The sequence below is a fragment of the Botryllus schlosseri genome, chromosome 2 (genome assembly GCF_051294905.1).
Source record: "Botryllus schlosseri isolate E-star chromosome 2, Bs_hap1, whole genome shotgun sequence".
Classification (NCBI taxonomy): domain Eukaryota; kingdom Metazoa; phylum Chordata; class Ascidiacea; order Stolidobranchia; family Styelidae; genus Botryllus; species Botryllus schlosseri.
In genome coordinates this window covers 8523513-8547223 of record NC_137237.1, presented here as the reverse complement: position 1 = coordinate 8547223, position 23711 = coordinate 8523513, and the positions used below count along the sequence as shown (strand labels likewise).

The window sequence follows — 23711 nt, the reverse complement described above, 5'->3', positions numbered from 1 at the left end:
GCCTTTTTTTGATGTTCAGAGATATTCTAGCTTTGGTTCTGCCATCCGACCACTGCCCCGATGGGATGTCTGACGGTTGTTTTTTTACTGCTCTCGACAACGTTTTGGACACGGAACTCCATCCTGTTGTCGACTTCAAAAGCTTGACCGGTTTAGACTTATCTCTTAAGCGAGCGCTCTACGATGAAGATTTTGTGTGCTTCTTTCTCGATTTCCTCCGCGAGTCGGCGTCACGCATTCTGTCATCACAAAGTAATGAAGCACATGAGAAGACGGTCGCAAAATCAGCGAATATTTCCTTCCGTCAGCCAGGCGGTAAAATAAATCATATGGTGGTGAAGCCAAAAGCAAAAACTCAAGAAGCTGATGGTTTGCGTAGGAGGACAAGTCCGAGAACTCAAGACTGCGTAACGCCGCGGTCCGATCAAGGAAGACATTTTCGTCAAAGTCGACGCGAACCGATTCATTTAACGGACTTTATGGTGCGTGATTTGAAGCCCGCTCAGCAAAATTCGCAAAGAAAGAAAGCGGGCAGAAAAGGGAAACGGGCGAACACGATACACTCTCCCGAAGGGTCTCGCAGCGATAATTTGTCGAGTGATACGAATTCCTGTTCGAAAACTTTGTTTGGAGAAGAAGATTTCCCATCGTTGTCCAATGCCGCACCAGAAAAATCTTCAAAGCCGTCTCGTAGGATCAAGCCGACGTTGATCGAAGTCGGCGGCCATGCAAAAACGAAAAGAATTGGCCCAGCTTTAATGTCTGTGCCTGGTACCAAGACATCGATGAAAGGAGCTTCGAATGTCGGTAATCCGTTTTTGAATGGCACCGAAGCTGACGTCGCCGAAAACGAACGCGATCTCCTTCTGAAAATGAAATCGGGATCACAGCCATGCGCTAATATGCTGGGAAAGGTGGATTTTTTCCAATTCTCGCGCCTCGATGGCATGACGAATATCGCATCTTATGCTTTCAGGAATCCCCGGCAGTGTCCGTTGTTGCTGATGATAATGCGTTTTTAAAATCCTGCCGCAAAACAGTTACTGTGGAACAAGTCTACCTGCCGGAAAAGTTGCACAGGTAACCAATTAGTCAATACTGTTCATTTTGTCATGAGCATTATTTTTTGATTCTCCATCTATCTACTATTCCTCAGTTTAATAGCCGTCAAGGTAACTTTAGGAAAGTGTATGTGTATATCTTCGTACATTTTCTGGTTATCATCTAGATGTGCAAATGCGTAGCCCAAATGTTTTTGTTGTTGTGTTGACTCCTATACATACCCTACTCTCTTGGATGCGTCGGTTCCAAAACCGTGGTTTATCAAATCGTTTTAACTGTTAGTTGTATATATCTCGTTCAAGGATTAGAGAACCCTATTTTATCAGTTGTTTTGCCCTTTATTCTGCTAGTCACAATAGTAACTGTTTTCTTCACTATTTGTAGAATTGTTTTGTAAGAGTATTGCAAAACTCAGGTACTGAAACATGTAGCTTTTGTTTCAAGAAACTTGTGCTCACTAAAGAACTCTCACCGAATCGTGCAAAACTGTTGAAACCTTGAAATCTAGGCTATCCAGCATACTTTTCTGATTTGGAATTACTCCGCAACACTGGTTTTGTTATTTCAGGCTTTGCGCTCTCTACTGCCATTACTTGAACACATTTTTGGTGCCAAGTTTCTTATCAGAGCTGCAATTTGTCATCGATCTTCTTATCTGTGGCTTGCGATGGAATGCCGCTGAAGAGTTACGTTCAGGTACCTAATGCCGTCCAATTCATTCCTACGATTTTTCCTGGGCTACTTCGGAACTTATGTGTTTCCAGACGTTACTGCGAAACAAACTTCTCCCCACCATGCCTTGTTGGCAAACGCTGCCAACTGTGTCTATTTTGCGGCACACGCGATACAAAGCCTGACCGACAGTGGTTTCATATCGGTCTTGAACTGCTCGACTCTGAGCTTTTTATCTCAAAACCAAGGAATCCAGGTAAAGCATGATTAAAATTTGTCGGTAAGTTGTGCATCTGTGTGGTCTCTGATTTATTCAGACTTTTCTTCCAACGCTGCCAAGTCAACTTCAGACACTAGTGAGCTCTATGGAACGCCGAGGCTGTGATGGTACATCGTCTGAGGTATTGGGTTTTGGCGATTCTTAGATTTAAATCGAGCATTTAGTTCCATTTTATCGAGTTGGAACTGTTTAACTGGTTCGAGAAATTGTTAATTGTAAGTGCTTGGACGGTTTGACTAAGTTAGCTGGTTTAGCACTGAAATGTAGAGAAAATTTGACCAAAATGTCTAAGATGTTGGTATTCATCGATTTGTGAGTTCCGTAGTTATCAACTACGTGGAATGTCTCTCCCTGTCCCTCTACAAGAGGAATATTTCAATTGCAGTGGCGAAGTATTATAGTTTGTCAAGTCAACGTCGTAATAGTTTGTATAAATGTGTGCCATTCATGTTCTAGACTCGTTTTATGTCGTTGACGATTGCTTAGGTAAGGTTAACCGTTGATCGGTATCAAGGGGTGACACTAAAATTTCTTCTTTTTTTTTCGGTGAAGAGTTACCAAGATGAGCAAAGGCATCGCGGGCTTTCGAGCGTCATTTTCGATGCCGATACCGACGACAGAAGCAACTTTTCGACGGACGGCGCGTTTCATTCGTTCAGGAAGCACCGCGACTTTTTCTACGTTATTCTGAGAGAGTACGAAGAAAGGAAACACGATCCAAGTATGACATTGATTAATAGTGTAATTTTATACGGCAAGCCAGAATTCGAACGTGATACAAATATACATTATACTTGAGCCTTGGAAATATTTTAACTGACGAGAATAATAGTGTCTGCCAGTATCAAATCTAACTATAGTTTGTTGATATTGAAGGCTGGTGCGGTAAAAGATCCGCTGATGGAGTTTCCTGGCTGATTTTTCAACCCACCAGTGCTGCCTCGATTTACCACTGCTCCTGTGTAGTTTTCCTTGCTCTGAAATCTAGCACTCCCACAGGAACAACCTTGGTACGTTTGATTATTTTCAGATTTCCGATTGCAGGAACACCTGTACAACAAGATCCACAGCATCGTGAAGCAAGTTCTTGTGTCGGGAACGTGTAGACATTTCGTCAGGTAACTCGTGCGTAAAATAATAAAATCAGATAGTAAAAGTTTACAAGGTTTTTTTCCTCAAGGCTTTTCGTCAACCAAATTCTGCAGGAAGTGACGTCAGGCTGTCGCGGAGACTCGGACCCGGGACTCGCCTGCGCCAATAAAGCCGACATACTAGTCAAATTCAGACAGGGCGATCCGGAAAAATTCAAAAGACTGCAATCGAGATTTTTCGGATCAAACGCTCAAAATTCAAATAAGGATCGTGACGTCTTGTTGGATAGCATATTCTTCTATAAAGGTTGGTAGGATATGGCTGTTGAGGTTATTGGGCCCAATATATGCCTTATGTAGGCAGGCATCTGTGTATATTTTGCCTATATGTGCCCATGAGAAGGGGTCAATTTCACCGATTTTGGTTTTGCGCCTCAATTTCTCGACCCCAGACATGGGTACCGGTAATGTACATGCAACTTGTCCAGTAGTTTGTGTTATTCGTGGTTCGATAACTGTTGAGACAGAATGTTGTTGGTTTTAAGCGATGTCATGCGTTAATACCAGGGGCGTAGCCAGGGGGGCAGAATTGCAGAATGTTCTACCCCTTTCCAAGTCATTATAATGCAGGTACAATTAGTATATGCGCTATGTTCGAAATGAATAGAATTAATACACCTAACAGACGTGTTACTCTTACACTCGAACTGAATCATGTCAAAATTCATCACGATATAACAGATTTCGCGCTGCATAGATTGTAATTGTTAGCTGTGAAATGTTCTTGTATATTTTCACGGTCGATTGCTTATTTGAATGCAAATGAGATCTGCTGCTCTGTTACAAGACGAGTGTGTGCACTTTGTAACATGATCCCTGTGGAAGTTGTTGATTGCTAACTCGCTTTCAGTAATTAGATTCGCCAGTTAGGTACACTTTCCAGCCAATCATCTGGTTATTACCGTAATGTACCGAATACAGAAGTCGCAAAAGATATGACTCAGAGATGTTTATTCTGCCCCCTTTATTCAGTTCTGCCCCTTTTTTTTTCTTGGCTGGCTTCGCATCTGGTTCTTGGTAATTTCTTGACAACAAATCGTAGATCATTTGATGTAATGCAATATATTTGCGAAATCGCTACCAGCATTTAGTTGAAAAAAGTCAAATTTGATGTTATTGTACACAATCGAATCTCGGTGAATATATAGCTATGTCCTTTGATCAAAATTCGCAACATTTGCAGAGTTTGTGTTGTGCGCCGATAACCACTCCTTGAACACCCACCTGTGCAACGAAATACGGAACAGGATATCAGACGCCGAGACCGTGCAGGTTCAACTAATCCTCGGCGAACTTCTGGCGGAATCGGTCGACATTCCAAGGTAAACGGACTGTGTGAAAATTTTAATCTCTCCAAATCTCACTGTCATCTGTATCGTTTTAGTGTCACGTCGTCGTTGACGAGACTGATATCATCCGTCCGACTGTTGGGACATTTATTAGGCAGCGTTGTGTTCGGACCTTACCGCTGTGGTAAGTACGCGGGTTGTCCGCTGGATGTGGTCGAAGTAGTCGTCGTTGGTACTCAAGTAGAATTAAAAGTAGCGGTGGGTATTTGTATCCAATTACAAGCACAAGTTGTGATTTTCGAGTCGTGTCAAAACTACTTCGAGAGGACTTGGAAAACGGAGATTTGAAAAATATGGAAGTGGCTTTGATCAAAACCATTACAAATTGACGTAATTTTCGGAAAATATTTAGTTAAGAGTTATTCTGGGGCTATTTCACCCAGTCGCTATGTCACTATGTCATTTGTAAGCGAGATGGAAATGTATTCCGAAACTACTTTCTACTTGATAAAATACAAAGTCTCGTCGGGTGGAAGTGGACGTGGTCGAAATGCAGATCCGTTTGAGTAAGGGGTGCGATGCAGGCAAAATGTGATTAAGGGCTCCAAAAAAGTAGAATGCGAAAAAAACTGTCCAAAATATGTTCTGGACTATTTCATTCATCAAAGTAATGCAAACTTATCCCAGAACCACTTTCTAATTCGACTTTTTAAAAGTAACTAGTTTTTCCTAACAAACTACGAGTAGAAGTGGAATTAGTCAAAAAACATTACCACTTCAGTAAGTAAAAGTGCGAGAAGGCGGAACCTACTTGAGTACTTCGGTAAAGCAGGAGTGCTTGGTTGCTGAGGAATATCATCACAACTATTTTTTCGTTCGCAGACGGTATTTCTACGGATGTCACCGAATTTTCCGTGTTCGATCGTGTTCTTCCCGCGATTCACGCGGCCGCCGAGCGCCAGCACGCGCTCGTCACCATTCCGTGGGCGGTCGAGTATTTGAGAGGTGCAACAAGTACGCCGTTGTCTGGATCGGCAAAGCTTGCCGCCATCATAGAAACGCTATTCTCCGTCTTGAGGTAGGCATATTCGTGTGGGCCACTAGAATCGAAGACAACACCCTTCCCAAGCTGGACTCCCTTTTGAAAGCCCTTCTTGTAACCTGCCTATCCTAATCTAGTTATCTGTTCTTTTGAATGCATTCTGATATTTTTCATATTGTGAAGGGTATCCCATCAGCACGTATCTATTCGCGCATTCAGTTATCAGTAGAAGCATCGAAATTTGTTTGCGGCTCTAATAAATCTCTATTTTAATGGCTCTTGGCTGGTATCTCCGCTATTTCAGAGTGCTCGAAAATGTTTTCCCTACTTGAACCGCTTATTCAAGTTGTTATGCTTGACCCTTTCCGGTCGACTACCTACTTTGGAATGCGACGATACATTTTGCGTTAAGGAAAAGTGTGTTTCTGTCGAACAACGCCCTATCCACCGGACAGTTTTACATGGTCTTGCTTGTCTCCAACCTTTCGGAAACGATCGTTCAGCCCGGCAACCGTGTTAGTGGCTTTGCCGGGCTTCCCGGCCCAGAATGCGCCCCTTCCGGGGTGATGAAAATGGACCTGGCGCCTAGGAAAAGGAAAGAGGTAAGGGATGTGAATTCTTCAAACCTAGTTATGCAAAAACATTGATTATTAGGTATGGATCTGTGACCGATCTTGCATACTTCTGAGCTAGGCTCCACCACGTAAACAGTTAGCCGGTTAAGTTACTAGAAATAGTAAAGAAAATCGAGTAAAGAAATCTTGAGACAGCACACTGTGACAAAATGCATCGTTGTATGATCGTCACAGCGACGAGATTCTGTTAACATTCCGAGTTCGGTTAACCACATTTATCGACATTAGAGAAGCTTATTAAACATATTGTTCGTTGCGATATATCCTTTTATGCGTTGAATTTTTCCTTTGCTGTCAGGCGTCGGAAACATCATCGTTCGATTCGCTCTGCGCGGAGCTGATCTCGTGCACTGCAATTTACGATTCCTTCCCGGCGACAAGGGAGATGACGACATCGATACTGACTTGCAATACGGGCTCGTCGAAAGCATCGCAAACGCCGTCCAGAAAAATCAAGCCCAACACCGAAAAAGAGCCAAGTGTTGCCGAAAAGAAGGAGAAGGTCGCGATTACTTTTGGAAATCAATACTTCTACATGTAATTGGGTTGCCCGCCATCTGAGCATGCGACACGATGAAAAACGACAGTTGAGCATGTGATGTTATAACCGAAAAACTAGCCCTACCCTAAACCTAACTTCCATCCACAAGCTGAAGTGGAGCATGCTCATAGTAGTATCGTGCCGAGTACGCAGGGTTGTAATGAAGTCGCAAGGTTTCGAGCCACAAGTCAATCTCCCTTTTATGGTTTGGACTCGAGTCAAGTCGTGCGATTTTCAATTCACCATCGAGTCAAGTTCGGAACCAAGCTGGGTTGCATAGGGTCGAGTCTGAATCATAGTGTCGAGCCTCGGGTCCAAGTCATTGTGTTGAATGTTCAATTTCAAGCTCGGGATATGTTCAACGTTCAGCCCACTTTTTACACCTCTTGGGTGATGTAGAATGCCACGCATTCATAATACAGTAGTTTCCTCAGTCCGGGCCCTATTTTTCAAGAACCAGTGCTGATAGACGAAATACGATAATGTGGTATCTTTACTATTCTTCGAAGTTGCAATGAAATGCGTGTCTTGGCCGTCAGAGTCTCGAGTCGTGCGCAATGAATCTAGTGCAAATCGAGTCAATACACAAACTGTCCCGAGTTGAGTCATTTTCCGTATTTTAAGAAGATGACTCAAGTCAAGTCGGGTCACCAAAAGAACACAAATCGAGTCATTGCAAGCCTGCTATCAATATTCGATTCGAATCGGAGTACACAAATGATTGTGCCCAGCCCCAGTGGTCGGCACTTCTTGATTCTTAACTTTCTGTTGTTTCCAGCAAGTGCAGCGCAAGCTGGAAGAGCATTTCTTCCGTGGACAACCGTCGTCCTTGAAGCGTACCGTGGAATTCGTGTCGGAGCGTTGCGCGTCTAACTGCGTAAAGCAAATCCGGTCTGTGTCCATGCTGGGTGTCTGCGACCAGGCTGAAGAGATATTCAGGGTGCGGTTAAGAGAGGGGAGCGTGGACTTGTCCAACCATTCGTCGAGAGTCCCGTTTATCAGGTGATTATTTGTCGACGATAACGTTTTTGACAAGGTAGTCTAATGGTGGAGCGTCCGCTTCTTGATCGTCCGGTCGCGGGTTCAATCTCCGGCCAGGTCAGACAAAGATATTTATTAGTAAAACTGGTATATGTGGCTTGAGGGGTGGTGTAAGATTAGAACGTCTTACAGGGCTATTTCTTCACCTTCCTTATACAACGGCATATGCACAGATCGTGTGTATGTGCATCATGAGTCGGTGTATATACGACAAAAACATCACAGACAAAATATAAAGTTTTCCAGGTCCGTTAAGCCCAGTGGCGGTCGGTGACGAAGAGCTTCGACTCGGGTACAAAGTCCTCCAGTAGAATGTGCCTACTTGCACAAATTGCCTCCGGTCAAGTCATTTTCCGTATTTTACGAATGACAGTTATTCTTCGAGTCGTTACAATCCTGGTGCTACTCCTCCATCAAATCTAGGTTTTGAAACTATTTGAGTATTTTTCATTCCGTCGTTTTCTACTTGCACCTGTCTTCAAAATTGCTACTGTAACTTGTAAGTTAGTAGAAATTTACAGCGTTAACGGTCCAACTCCTCTAGTTCTAGCACCTAGAAAATTTGAAAAAAGTATCAATTATCAGTTTATTCTTTTGGTAGGAATTTTTTACACGGTCCTTCTGTCATGGCCTTGTGTCACCGAAAAAATGTATAAAAATTGAAAAATTTCCATTTTTCTGAGCGTTCGTTTGGTATTTTCTTTTATTGCGAAATGTTCGGATGGTTTTCCTCCTTTGTAAAACTTTATTATATCACTTCGCCGTAAACTGAAAATTTTTACGAAATTTTTGTCATAAAGGACTCGCTCGCTGATATTGAATTCTGAAATTTGAAATTTCTCCATGATGAGTGGCACATAACACTGGTCTACACAAAATTTCAGGTTTGGGTTTTGACAATTGATTTTGGCTAATTTTGGGGCGCTGAATCCGAAAATGGCCTCAGATTTTCTCCATCACATCACGTTATTGAGATATGAAATATCCCTATTTCTTTTTAAAAATTCAATTTTTGACCCCCCTCTATTGTCAAAACAAAGAATTCTGATGCAATAAACACTGTTTTACCTGCAATAATCTAGCTTTAATTAGCAAACAAGCATTCTATGTTAGATTCATACAAATTTGTGTTGTCTTTATTAAAGTTTTATGCCCCGGAATTAAAAATAGGCGTGCAAAAGAGCAACCATAATAAAATTGAATGCTTCATTATGCTGACGAACATGTGGATAGGACAGTAGCAAGGTATTATCTGAATTACAGCCTAGAGTTCACACAATATGCACATAGACATTCCAACGAAGTGCAGAAATTCTGACGACGGACTTGGACAGGGCGAGTTCAGAAACAGTAAAAAAAGACCTTTCATAAAATATGAAGTCTTCACTTATAAGCTTAAAAATTATCTTTTGGGGGACTTTCTTTTACGAACAGCATCTGGAATTTTTCTTTTCCAACTCCATCAATAGTCGGCTATCATACGAAAATCCAGGTACATGTGGCAACTGTGTCCTTGTCCTTGCTGGTAGCGGATTTTTACTGGTGTGGGAAATAAATGAATCCATAAATCCCACCGACCTTGATAACGTGCCTCCAAAATTTTAATATCTTGGCTGAAACATTCATCACCCTGTTCTTCACTAACTTTCGCAAGGTTTTGTCTAAACTCATCCGCATGGCTCTTCAAATCGTTAATTTGATGCTCATCCTGCATCCCAAATCTTCATAACAAAGCGGTAGCTCCCTTGAGAGATCTTTATAATTTTCTGCTTTTTTGTTTCCCAAAAAACAGCACTGAAAGCATTCCAAGTTCTAGCCTCGAATGGCAACATTGATTATATACAAGGTTTTAATCCTTTAACAATTGCCTAATTTGAGGTCCATTGAAAATCCCAGTTCTTTTGTCTCTTCACTGAGACCATAAAAAGCATAACATATATCCTTTAAAACACCCCCCTTCACAATCTAAAGCTTTTACATATTGTTTCATGGGACCAGGTTTGACGTGAAGAGGAGGCAAGAGGTGGTTTTTTATAACAACAAACTGATCACGTATGATATTGTTGTCTCCAGGCTTCAAGGTGAGCCTTGGAGGCCACTCATCTTTGTTCCAGTAGTGGTGATCCTTGACCCTGCTGTCCCGGTAGCATAGGAAACATGGGTATTCGGTGTAGCCCCAGCAAAAAGTTCACCATTTTCAAATCTAGACAGATGAGCCAGCCATGGTCATGCTACTACAACTTTTCGAGAACGGGTTTGATGTTCTGATAATATTCTTTCATTGCTCATTGCGTTAAAATGTCACGCTTGTACCAGCTTTGTTAGTTGCTCTTTTGCCTGCTTATTTTTTATTCCAAGGCATGAAATTTTAATAAATGCAACGCAAATTTGTTTGAATATAATATAGAATGCTTGTTTGCTAACTAAAGCTGGATTATTGCAGATAAAACCTTGTTTATTGCATCAGATTTCCTTGTTTTGAAAACAGAGGGGGGTCAAAAATTGATTTTTTCTTCAAATTAGGGATATTTCATATCTCAAAAACGTGATGTGATGGAGAAAATCTGAGGCCATTTTCGGAATCAGCGCCCCCAAATTAGCCAAAATCAGTTGTCAAAACCCAAACCTGAAAAAAAAAGTGGAAATTTGTAGACCAGTGTAATCAATCCTTCGAACTTTAGCAACATATAGAACCGTCCTAGCTCTTCCTAAAACAGGCGTTGGAGCGGACCAGGAACATCACAATTTTGAGGTACAGTGTTTGGCGTGTCCGAGCACTATTTCTCTTGTCAAATCCAAATTATATGGGGTAGAACTACAATTTTAGATATTCTGTGGTGATGGGAGTGTAGCCCTTCGAAAGTTAACCCTGTTGAGGTGCTAGTCCCCTTGAGCTCTATTTTTCCGCCAGGGATATCGTCGAAGACGTCAAGGCCTGCGCCGGGAGAAGGATGCGTGACGAATGCGACCAATTTTGTTCCGCGGCGGTGACGGAATGCTTGCGATGCCTGTCCTCGTGTGAAACTGCTCCTGAGGTACTTCATACTAGAGGAATGTTCTCACTTCATGCAGCATTCATCTGGTTGTTCTCTACTCGTGGGGCTCGGCGAAATCGAGAGCCGGAGTGATGCTATTTGGAATAGAGCATTGGAGCACCACCTATTGTAACTACAGCCCGATTGGTATCAGACTTTTGATACTGATAAAACTAGCACCTTCACCGATAACCCGGTATTCAAAAGACGTAGCAACTACCTTAGAGGGGCACTGCACTCTAAAAATGATGTGGTCTCAAATTGAAGGGCAAAACAAAAAAAAAGAATTTTGGTCGCAGCCATTTTCTTCAGAACGCCACCGTAATGGAGCTGCAATTTATTGAAATTTCCACAAGTGTTTCACACTCCAGCAGTCTCGCAGAGATCAAACTTTATATAGTTGTCAGCCGATGTTAAGGAAGAAATATGTCGTACACGCCAAGGTGGTTTAGATACCCCGTTCAATGGACGATGTCCGGTAAGGAGATTTAGGTCAAAATCGGGCCTAGTGTATTCTATTCTATTCTAGTGTATAAAACATTGTTTATGTATAAAATATTGTTAGACTAGGCCCGATTTTGACATAAATCTCCTGACTGAACATTTTCCGTTGAACGCGGTATCTAAACCACCTTGGCGTGTACGACATATTTCCTTCATAACATCGGCTGACAACTGTATAAAGCTCAATCTCTGCGTGACTGCTGGAGCGTGAAACACTTGTGGAAATTTCAATTAATTGCAGCTCCATTAAGGTGGCTTTCTGAAGAAAATGGCTGCGGCCAAAAACTTTTTTTTCGTTTTGCCCTTCAATTTGAGACCACATCATTTTTAGAGTGCAGAGCTCCTTTGAGGTGCATTTACCAAACTTCGTAGCATTTATCTGTGTAACTTCACAGTCATTGACAGAAATGTCATATCTCGAATGTTTATTAGTCGTATGCAACATGTTTTACGATGGTGAGTCAGGGTTGTAGTGACTCGAGTCATTTTGCATGACTCGACCAAGTCATATGACTCGAGACTCGGATGGCCATGACTGCCGATTCATTGTAATTTCGAAGTTTAGCAAAGTTCCCACATTATTGGTATTTCGTTTGACAGTACTGGTACTTGAAAAATAGTATCACAAACTGTTAAGAGTGCGGATGCAAAAATGACCATATTATGAATGCGAGGTATATGATATTGTATAAGCAGAGTTGTAGCAGAGCGGGTTGTGTGTGACTCGAAATTGACAGTAAACACGTGACTTGGACTCGGACTTGAGTGTTAACACTATGACTCGGACTCGACTCGTTGCTCTGGACTTGTGACTTGGTTACAACCCAATGCTGAGTCATGACCAAAGCAAATGCCCCTAAAAATTTTTGTTAGGTTGAAAATGACGACATGACATTGTTTATAGAAATTCTGTCCCTCCCGCTCAATTTTCATCCGTCCTAGGTGACTACTCCCTGTTGCCGGAAAATATCTACCATGCGCCCATCACTCTGCAGGTTGTGCAATTGGCCACCACCATCGCCACTCGAAAGTCCAAGGAGAGCGTTCGCGCCTGGCTAAGCTCGCGTCTCGACGAGCTCGTTTCAATGTCGGTGAAGGCCAGGCTGACGAATATTTCCACGGTTCGCTTAAGGGTGATTGCCGGGCCGAGTATTTTTTGTTCTGACCCCTATTTCCTTTGTAGTCGTTGACTACTGTAGCAGTTGATCTTGGTGAGATGGAGATTACGGATTTTGTAGGGGCTTGCGAAGATTGCGCAGTGCCTGATATTACGTCGATCTCGTCGCTGTTGCAGGTCATGAAGGAGTACTGCGTCAGGATGACTTTTAAAAAAGAAAATGGTGAGTGGATTTGGCCATGCGAAACCGCGAGATTGTTCGTGCTGGTGACGTCGTATTTGTGATACGATTGTTGATATACAATGTTCTTTCCAATCCTCTACTAGTTGCTAACAATTGCCCCTGACGAGTATCAGCCGAAATTATTCTGGTTTATTTCAATAGGAGTATACTGATCAATTGTATATTGGATTGTTGAAAAATGGTTGTTTCACTGCAATTGATAGCTGCTGTGTCATGCCCTGTTATTTCACAAATTCTGCGGCAATTTGTAGGGACGGAGAGGACTCTGCCCCCGGTCCTACCTCACGCAACGCAACGAATTGCTGCAAAGATTATGATGACGAGTCATTTGCGGTTTATATCTACTATTCGAATTACTGAAGTGGGTTTTATCTCCTGCCACTGATTTCCAGAGGGGTTATGATTACAAAATTCGATGTTATGGTTTGGAAGCCACATTTTCGATTTTGTATTATTTAGAATGCGGTTTTGGAAAATGTTTGCATCACTTTTGCTAGTGAAATAGTCATAACAACTAGAGACTATTAGTCGAGGAAGGTCGTTCTGTGCATAATCATCCGCTTCGAGAGAACGAGTTTATGTATTTGGTCCGACGCCGAAGCATCTTTTCGATTCAGGAATATGTTCACAAGCTGTCTCGCGATTGGTGCCCGCGGATATCACCCGCGAAAATGTAGCCGGCCTGCTGAAGCTCGCGGACTCTCTGCTGCAACAGCGTTTGACGACGCCGGACTACAAGCTGATGGCGGAAGTGTTGAAGTGTTCGCCGCATCTGAAAAGTTCTCTTTCTCTCGCTTGCCGAGAGCTCTCCTCTCGTGCTCTTACGTATTTTTGACGCTTCGTCGCCTTTGTACTTCTTAGCTAGATCTCTATTTTTGCAATCGTTTTGATACATAATATATTGTGATGACTGTTTTGCATATTTCGGGTCTGTCGACTTTGCGTGCGTCACGTATGGGAAGTTGGCGATCTGGCTTTGGCGGTCAGCGAGCGACGACGAAAGACGGCTCAGTGTGTGCATTGGTAGGGATTTACTGTGACGTACAGATTGCACAGTACACGGCCATTAGGGCTCTTCAAAAATGACTTTTTTTCTCAAATCGTACTGGCTACTTGATAAAATTGTTAGGTTACCTAATTTAAGCCTGCACACCAAGTTTGGTACAATTCCAACCAGTAGCCGCATTGCTACAGGAGAAGAAAGTTTTTATTTATTATATAAAAATAAATAGCAAAAAATTTGAAAATTTTCTGTTCACACCATGAAACTGTTGGGTTGTGTATAGAAACTATGTTCACCTAATTTGGTTCAATTCCAACCAGTGGAAGCGGAGTTACGGCCGTCCAAAAATTTGGATTATGAATAAAATAGTATTTACGGTGACCAATTCTTTAATTATTTATTATAGTGGTGCCCACCGTAAATACTATTTTATTCAAATCCAAATTTCTCGACGGCGATAACTCTGCTTCCACTAGTTGGAATTGAACCAAATTTGGTGAACATCGTTTCTATACACAACCTAACAATTTCATGGGGTGAACAGAAAATTTTCAATTTTTTTTCCATTTATTTTTATATAATAAATAGAAACTTTCTTCTGTAGCAATGCGGCCTCTGGTTGGAATTAAACCAAATTTGGTGTGTAGGCTTAAATTAGGTAACCTAACAATTTTATCAAGTAGCCAGTACGATTTGAGAAAAAAAAAGTCATTTTTGAAGAGCCTTAACGGCCATGCATCATTTTATATAGCAGCTGTAGCCTACGTCTCGCCGAGGCGGCAGTGGACACCGGACAGGTTGAGCGGCATCGTTTTGTGACGAGTTTATATTAGGGTTACCATATTTTGGAAATCGTAAGAGGACACTTTTGAAGACTAGAATTCTCTTAAAAAACGATAAATTTTTCCCACATTGTGGTCGGTTGACTGAAAAAAGAAGTCAACTTTCCGCCCAGCTCTCGATATACCCGCCTTAGCATCACTTCGGTGCTGAATTACGGCATATCAGTCGCATTTTGCTATAAATATGACGTATACTCTCAAAATAGAGGACACAAGGGCGTCCTTCGAGGACACTTTCAAAACAGTCAATAAAGAGGACAAATTCTACTAAGAGGACAAATCCTTTTAAACGAGGACGTATGATAACCCTAGTCTATAACGGGTATTGCCGAGCATCTGATATAGGTCTGACTGATACTGAGGTGGTCAGTAACGAAGTATTTCTACTTTTGCAAAGTACGCCGCAAGTAATTTTCCTCTACTTCTAGTACTTACTCAAGTAAAACTAATTTTTGCTACTTCTACTTCACAATATTTTGTTATCTAGGCTACTTACTTTTCGCTATTTTCATTTTTTCAATTAGAAATAGTTTAATCCTCCAATCAGGTAGATATAGCCTGAGGAATTTCGGGGCTGTTTTCACAGAGTATCAGCGTTTAATAATCAGAGAAGTCGAGTACAGCCCAGAATTGTCGCCGGAGTGACCAATGTGATTTCATGAAAGTATCGGTGAATATAATTTAGGTAGAGGGTTGCGTGGAGCGTTCACACCGCATTTTCGCCCATATCAAATATTTCATCACAATATATATGATGGCCCATCACAACGTTTGAAACTGATGTTTTGCAATCTAGCATACTTATCATATCGTAGTCAAGTAGCCTAGTTCATATATCGTCCTAATCTGGAACAGTGGACTCTGACTTTTTTTAGCTTTAGACCTGTTTTAGAGTACATCCTTTTAAACTTTCTGGACTAAAGACATGAAATGCATTTTCCGCTTTTAGAAGTAGGATTTATATTTCACTTTCAATTCCCAGTATCATACTTGGAGTTCTAATTAGTATCAGTTATTTTGTCTGGAGAACATCATAAAAGGAACTAAATGCCTTTAATTTCCAGAAATAAAGCTACACAATATGGCATTTTTACTATCCACCATATTTTATATTAACGTTTACTAATCGCGCAAATTGTTTACACCGTATCCGATACAACTTCTCCGTATTGTTATTCGACTAAACTATGGGCCTTACAATAACGGGGAGGGTGCCATACCATTTCCTAAAACGGGCTGTTCGAGTAAAGTGCGGGTTAGTATCGCATTTCCATATCAATACTATCATTTTCATCCCATCATGCGGACGAGCGCTTATGGATACTTCATGGTATGCATCAATATGAATCAAGCTCTGCACCTTTCGCATAGCTCAATTGCAGCTTTTGGACAATCAATGCGAACGAATTACGATCGTTTTCACAACTACTTACTGACTTGAGTAGATTTTAAGTCGGTCAATTGTACTTCAAATGGTTTTGGGTTGCTATGGAATATACAATGAACTTACACAATATACAATGAGCTACGCAAGACACAATGCGATGTAATGAACAGATGGAGGATATTGAAACGACCAATTACAGCGTCTTAACATAAACCTGGCCGCGGTCTCGTACCCGACGTAACAGACTTTCGGCTGTTTTTCTTGCTTTTTTTCATTCGATTCCGTGTATGTGTCCTTCATATAAGGTCTTTTTTGGGACGTATTTTGTAAATACGCCGTAATAAAGAGAAAACAGAACATGGGAGGAGGATTTCAGATAAACACCCGACTCTTCGAACCTTTGCTACCGAACCGATCAAGCAGGCCTAGGGTTTATCAACCTCACATCCAGCTCAGCTTGGTGGTAGATCTTGATCTCTCTCGACTTGTCTTTTTTTCGACGTTTTGCTCTTTCAATTCGCTTCCTAGTATTGGTCCTTCTTGTTTTTCTATGTGATTTTGGCATAGAAAAACAGCGACTCAGCGGGGAGGATAAACCTCCAACACTTCGAAACAGCTTCGCGCCGATAGCGGTGGATTACCCAAGTACGCAAACACCCCCATTGCACGATTAATTGATTATGATTATGAGCGACTGATTGATAAGCCTAACGATACGTACGTGTTGCAATTTATAGTTTTCTCCGGCCATTGCTATCTGGTAGGTGCATGTGTCAAATCTTTTGAGTATAGCCCAGAAGTGACAGGAAACAGCATATCACCGCAAAGTAATTACTACGACCTCGGATACCAATTTAACTTTAATGTCATCTGAATCCATATTCTGCTTCGACCATTTCCTTTTCACCGCTTCCACGAGCTCAATAATCGGATTTTCCGTGCCTTCGCCAAGCTGCTGATAGAACGGAAGAGAGAGGTAAAAGCGCGACCACGACCCGAGACTCAAGATCGTCTCACCAGCACCAGCGTTCTCTATTTCATGTACGTCTCTGCTTTTATCCGCCCATTCCATCGCGTCGAATTGCGACCGATGGAGCTCGAAGGCGTGAAAGCACGGGTGTGCCATTTCTCGTGCCTTTTCTAAGCTCCTTCGAATCATGCGTTTCACCGGTGAGTCGATCACGGGTAGGGCTTCGTCATCGCCGGATATTATTTTCGATAGATTTTCCCGATAAAACAGTGCAACCCCGCCTGGCTTCAAAACTCGTTTGCATTCTGGTAGGAACGACTTCATGTCAACGAAGTGCAATGCAAACAGGACAGTAAGGACATCGACGGAGTGATTTTCTACAGGTAGTTCTTCTGCTTTTGCTATTTTAAATCCGATGTCTTTAGACTTGTTAAGGCTTACTGCTCTAGATATCTGCGGAGCACTAGGGTCTACCCCGATCGAATGGCGAAAGTGCTGTGCCAGCAATCCGGTCCTTGCGCCTTCGGCGCACCCTACATCCAGTAAGCATCCGGATTGGTTGTTGATTTTCCCCAGTCGTTTCAGCCGATCGACGATCACGCGAACCGGTCCTTCTAGAAATGCGTCGATTTTGTAACCGAGGTACTTTTGTACTGCCTCATCTGAGCTGTAATCATTCTGTCGTCCTATTTTCAAAGGAATTGACATTTTGTAGAATTCTGTGTTGGTTGAAAAGTGTTAGAAATTCAGAATAATAAGTCCGAAATCTGACAGTCATTCGGCACGGTTGTCCGTGTCGGATCATCTGCGGATCGCACGGATGACATAACATAATCGACTAGGGTTGCATTTAAAACAAATATCAATTTAGAACAAGCATGTTTAAAACAAGGCCCTGTTTAAAATATGTTTTTCATTGTTTTGCTTTTTCAAGCAATTACGTCACGAATATTCAACTGTGACGTCATATTGGATTGACATTGACAATTGAAAATATAGGGTAAATAGATCCTTTGACGAAATATCTGTACTATATAGCTGTTGAGTAGGGCTCTTCAAAAATGACGTTTTTCTCAAATCGTACTGGCTACTTGATAAAATTGTTAGGTTACCTAATTTAAGCCTACACACAAAATTTGGTTCAATTCCAGCCAGTAACCGCTTTGCTACAGGAGAAGAAAGTTTCTATTTATTATATAAAAATAAATAATACAAAAATTTGAAAAGTTTCTGTTCACCCCATGAAAGTGTTAGGTTGTCTATAGAAACGATGCTCACCAAATTTGGTTCAATTCCAACCAGTGGAAGCGGAGTTATTGCCGTCGAAAAATTTTGATTTGAATAAAATAGTATTTACGGTGACCTATTCTTTGTTTATTTATTATAGTTGTGCTCACCGTAAATACTATTTTATTCGAATCAAAAGTTTTCGACAGCAATAACTCCGCTTTCACTGGTTGGAATTGAACCAAATTTGGTGAGGATCGTTTCTATAGACAGCCTAACACTTTCATGGGGTAAACAGAGAATTTTCAAATTTTTGTACATTTATTTTTATATAATAAATAGAAACTTTCTTCTCCTGTAGCAAAGCGGTTACTGGCTGGAATTGAACCAAATTTTGTGTGTAGGCTTAAATTAGGTACTTTTATCAAGTAGCCAGTACGATTTGAAAAAAAGTCATTTTTGAAGAGCCCTACTGTTGAGCCGACTATTTTGAGGGTTCCAACCCTCCCATATCGATATACGTCGGCTGTATCGGGTGGTAATTGTCCGTAGGTTCATACAACATGCTTATGGAAAGTATTTACACAATTATGGCCTAGTTTTACAACTTAAAAAACACAATTTTTTTAAAGGCCTTTGTTTAAAAACTGTTTAAAACATGTTTTAAACAAAGTGTTTTAAAATACCGTTTGTTTTAAATGCAACCCGATAAATCGACACTGGGCATCGGCGTGCGGTATCTCCTTTTCGAACCCAGCTGATTCGAACGCCTGGCAAAAATAAAGACTTCAATATCAACCAAATACCAACACATATCTAGCCTATATAATCCATTGTTTACTGCCCAACATATCTACTTTCATCCAACCTATATAATATAGGCTTACCATATTTTGGAAATGTAAAAAGAGGACACTTTTTCAGAAATTTCAGACATGCAAAACTGGAGAAGAATTCTCAAAAACCGGTAAATTTTTCCCACTTCGTGATCGGTTGACTAAAAAAATAAAAGGTCATCACTTCCGCTCAGAGCTCAAAATAACGTTTTTCTCTCCACATTGCCAGGTGGATGACTAAAAAATAAAAAAAAAAGGTCTTCTTTTCGCTCAGAGCTAAAATCACCGCTTTTCCCTCCGAAATACCCGCCGGAGCTTCACTTCTGCGCTAATTTGCGGCATATCACTCGCAATTTCCTCTAAATCTGACCTAAATTTTCAAAAAAGAGGACAAAATCTCAAAAAAGAGGACAAAAGGGCGTCCTCCGAGGACACTTTCAAAAAAGTCAAAAAAGAGGACAAATCCTCTTAAAAGAGGACGTATGGTAAGCCTAATATAATATAGATATCCTGGACGAAAATCACGCAGCGAGTGAGCGACAACCATAAAGCTACATATTATGATCTGACCACACACCAACCAAATTCCCATCCAAATATTCTTATCATGATATTTGAGATTATGATGCTACAAGCATTTCACTGAATATAGAACCTGTCGTAAATATAGCCTGCTCAAACTTGGAATCTCGACCGCAATGACACAGTAACCGGAAAACATACGCATAAAGACAGAGTATCCCTATGTAATTCGTAGGTGAAACGTTTCCTATCGTGAACAAATTAAAATATATTCATGCAAAGTTCAATCGAATATAAGAGACTAGTAGTTAAAGCCAGGAATCAATCAAATTTTGAATGTGAACCTACTTAAATATTGCACAAGGCACTATTATATCACAAAATGGATGAAGGAAGTAATAGGGATGGTGTGAACGTGAGGTTCACGTTCGCGTTCTGTGTGTGAACCTCAGAAATTTAGAGGTTCGCGTTCACAATCGAACCTTGATAGGTTCTACACTGTGAACCTTTTTCATATATTACAATTTTCACTTCATTACAACATCTTTGGTTGAAATTTATTGCATTTCAACTGCGGGCCACTCTATGCATGGCGCTGGCAGCATAAAAACATCCACACTAAACGACCATGCACCTTGGTCATCTCACAAATTTCACTTGCTTTGCTACGAAAGTTTGCTCGAAATATCCAGCTTTCCGTTTGTGAATATTTAGTGACTCTCGGCTGTGAGCTTCACCCGCAATCACACAACATCAAGAGCGATATACACTACATGTAGGTATACCTATAGGTAGTCAGCGAATGATGGTTGTTCAACCAATCAATGAAATTGATATCGATGTCTGATGTAAAAAATCTAGCAGGCGTTCGGGATCAATCTTGATTTCATATGTTTATTGTATCATAAAAACCAATTCCTTGCGATTCGGGTATTGGCTACTGCTGTACGACTTGTTAATGCTATATAATATCGGTAGCAAGTATAAAAACCCGTTTTACACACTGCTCAATATCAACAGCAATATTCTGACGCCGAATATACATTGTCCGGTCTGGCCTATACCGTTAAGGCATAAGCTTATATTCCTTTGCAAGTCCTCGTCGAAATTGTTGGCAAAGCGACGGAAGATATTGATTTTCTGGGATGATTATTTCAATTGATTGCCCCAGTTGATACATCTGTAGACGTTTCAAACGTCGATATGTACTTCAGCATTGTGGCACTATGTGGCCCGAGTCGTCGCTAGGGCTATCACTTCACTGAAATGTAGAGTCGGAATTAGCAATATGACGTCACATGACGTCATGAGGTTCACGTTCACGTTCACACAGAACCTTTCAAAAAGGTTCGCGTTCACACGAACCTGAACTTTTCAGAGGTTCACACCATCCCTAGGAAGTAATTCCCTTTTCGACAAGCATGCATGCTTTAAATGGCCACAGCTACACATAATGTGATTTTCTTCTACTATGTCATTCAGGTCTCCCATGCAGCGATTGCCACAGCGTGCCACAGACACGTGTTAATCGTGATTTGTATTCGTAATCGGTTGGCATATTCATTGGCTTACCATACGTCTTCTTTTAAGAGGATTTGTCCTCTTTTTTGACTTTTTTGAAAGTGTCCTCGGAAGACGCCCTTTTGTCCTCTTTTTTGAGATTTTGTCCTCTTTTTTGAAAATTTAGGTCAGATTTAGAGGAAATTGCGAGTGATATGCCGCAAATTAGCGCAGAAGTGAAGCTCCGGCGGGTATTTCGGAGGGAAAAGCGGTGATTTTAGCTCTGAGCGAAAAGAAGACCTTTTTTTTTTTTAGTCAACCGATCGCGAAGTGGGAAAAATTTACCGGTTTTTGAGAATTCTTCTCCAGTTTTGCATGTCTGAAATTTCTGAAAAAGTGTCCTCTTTTTACATTTCCAAAATATGGTAAGCCTACATATTCAGGCCTAATCGTAATCGATGAGATTAAAAAAATTCAAAGTAATCGCAATCGCAATCGATTGTTTTGCCTATTCAGTGGGTTGCTTGTAAAAAGAGGATTAATCAACGTTTGATGACTTTAATCCGAACTACAATGAATCAAGTTATTGTTCATAAAAATGTCCTATTTGCGAACCTCGTGGAGGTGGATCACAGATATCAGCTGTATGCTTAGGGTTGAATTGAAAACAAAAATTAATTTAAGACAAGCAAATTTAGAGCAAGGCCCTCGTTTAAAACATTTTTTAAGCGGTGACGTCACGACTATTCGATTGTGACGCCATAGGGAATTGACATTCACAATTGAAAATATTGGGTAAACGTAGCTGTTTTGACGAAATATCTACGTACTACAGCTGTTGAACCGACTATTTTGAGATTTCCAATCATCCCATATCGTATACATCGGCTATATAGGGTGGTAGTCGTCTATAGGCTCATACAACATGTTTTTCGAAAGTATTTACACCATTATGGCATAATTATACAACTTTAAAAAACACATTTTTTAAAGACCTTTGTTTAAGACAACCATTAGTTTTAAATGCAACCCTATATATGCTCATCAATCTGGTCGTAATGAATTATCCACTCGCTGCGTAGTTTGAACATTGTACAAATTCGACCTGCTAGCATGATTGAGAAAACCCGTTGTGTCATATTTCTGGTCGTCGAGAGTTACCGCTAGCTCGTAGAACGAGAACGACAAGCACCATGCTGTATGAATACGGTGCACATGCGCAGCCACATCTCCAAAGATAGTAGAAGCAAAACACCTCTGCACGCCTGGACCCTGGTAGTGATTTTCACCATGATTCAAACACGTTCTAAGGCAGGGGTGGCCCCGCGAAATCTTCAAGTAACATAAAAACATTGATAAAATGCGTACTAAAAATCAAATTACTGTGGGTATAGGCTACTTGATTAAACTTTTTTTTTAAATATATTTCTACATGATAAGGATCAGTTATATTCTTACCATAATATTTTTATATTTCATTGATTACGCCATAGCCCGACCCCGAGTGCCATGCATTTTAAAGGTTTCAATTGCTGTAAGTGAAGCATAAATGACTTAATTCGGACTACGGGTGTGATTAGATTGGCAACAAGAGCGCAAGTTTAGTAATTTTAGTGCTGTACAATGGCAAAAGAGATTCGCGAGTGTGTTAGAGAGCATCGTTCTTTGTGTATGTAGAAGTATTTATATTTATAATATTGATATATTGTAAAAGCGTATTACTTGAAGGTAACATGGTAGGTTATGACGCCGTCAGCGTCGTATGTCCTGGGATTAAATCAAAAGTACAATCAGCAAATCTATGAACAGATCGCTGGTCACAGAATCCAATTTACACCCATGGTGGGACAACCGACTACCATCCCTAATTTTGGCAATCAGGACGATCAGCTTATAAATTCTCGTTAATGCTTCTGACGCGTATACGTTATCACCAAATCAATGTTTGGTTTGTGTTAAATATACAAATACATATATATTATTTCCATGTCGTCGGTCACTATATAATATGGTTACTATATTTTGGAATCAGGGAAGGAGGACACTTTTTCAAAATTTTCAGACTTACAATACTGGAGTAAAATCCGGAAAAAATGGTAAATTTACCACGAAGTAAAAAGTTTGCCCATCCCTGTTTTAAGGTGACCCAGATACGCTTGAATCCCATAGCATCGTCACCTACAAGGGTGTATTTTCATAGTACATTTAATTGTCTTTTATTCGAAATTTGATGCTGGTGACGTGATATTTTGAAATGCCATTGTTGATATGCAATGTTCTTTCCAATTCTCTACTAGTTGCTGACGATTACCCCTGACGAGTGTCAGCCGCAAATATTCGGGCTCATTTCAATGTGGATATACTATTCAATTGTATATTGAAGTTATGTACCTCCAAGAAGCTCTTCAGATTTATATATGGGTTGAAAATGGTTAGAATTCAGAAACTCGCTATTCGATCGGCAATGCTGCAATCTGCTCACCGTCGGAGGGCATAACATATCGACAGTAAATCTCTCATGATGAAGTCCCTTTACAACCTCGTTTGCAACTAGATAGGAAACTTTGCGAACTATGTACGGTCGTACATATTCACGCGAGCCCTTGTTGTCACACATGAAATTTAGAAGGAGCGAGTGTCAGGAATTTGAGAAAAGTACGTATTGTAACAACTAACAATCAGTGTTCTGCAGCAGGTTTAACCTTGATGTTGACACAGCATAAATTCTACTATAGGCTATACCCACATTGTTTTTCCTGATTATGTCATTAAGGACCAGTTGCATAAAAAAGGTTAGCCATCCCTGACTAT

The 23711-nt window shown here is 40.9% G+C and overlaps 2 protein-coding genes across 2 annotated transcripts; one reads left to right on the top strand and one right to left on the bottom strand.

Annotated features, from left to right (window-relative positions):
* Nucleotides 1-11: 11 nt before the first annotated feature.
* Nucleotides 12-13535, top strand: LOC145433296 (codanin-1-like). Its single transcript, XM_080310357.1, has 18 exons — nt 12-914; nt 977-1080; nt 1631-1758; nt 1827-1990; nt 2052-2135; nt 2567-2735; nt 3045-3132; nt 3195-3412; nt 4349-4487; nt 4550-4638; nt 5337-5532; nt 5909-6098; nt 6430-6633; nt 7451-7674; nt 10625-10748; nt 12248-12373; nt 12436-12592; nt 13231-13535. The coding sequence occupies exons 1-18, from the start codon at nt 12-14 to the stop codon at nt 13446-13448; spliced, it is 3525 nt and encodes a 1174-aa protein (XP_080166483.1). The 3' UTR covers nt 13449-13535.
* Nucleotides 13536-16445: 2910 nt separating this feature from the next.
* Nucleotides 16446-17544, bottom strand: LOC145433310 (demethylrebeccamycin-D-glucose O-methyltransferase-like). The gene is made up of 2 exons (XM_080310375.1): nt 16863-17544; nt 16446-16800 (listed from the first exon to the last, which is right to left on the bottom strand). The coding sequence occupies exons 1-2, from the start codon at nt 17521-17523 to the stop codon at nt 16766-16768; spliced, it is 696 nt and encodes a 231-aa protein (XP_080166501.1). The 5' UTR covers nt 17524-17544; the 3' UTR covers nt 16446-16765.
* Between the last annotated feature and the right edge of the window lie 6167 nt (nt 17545-23711).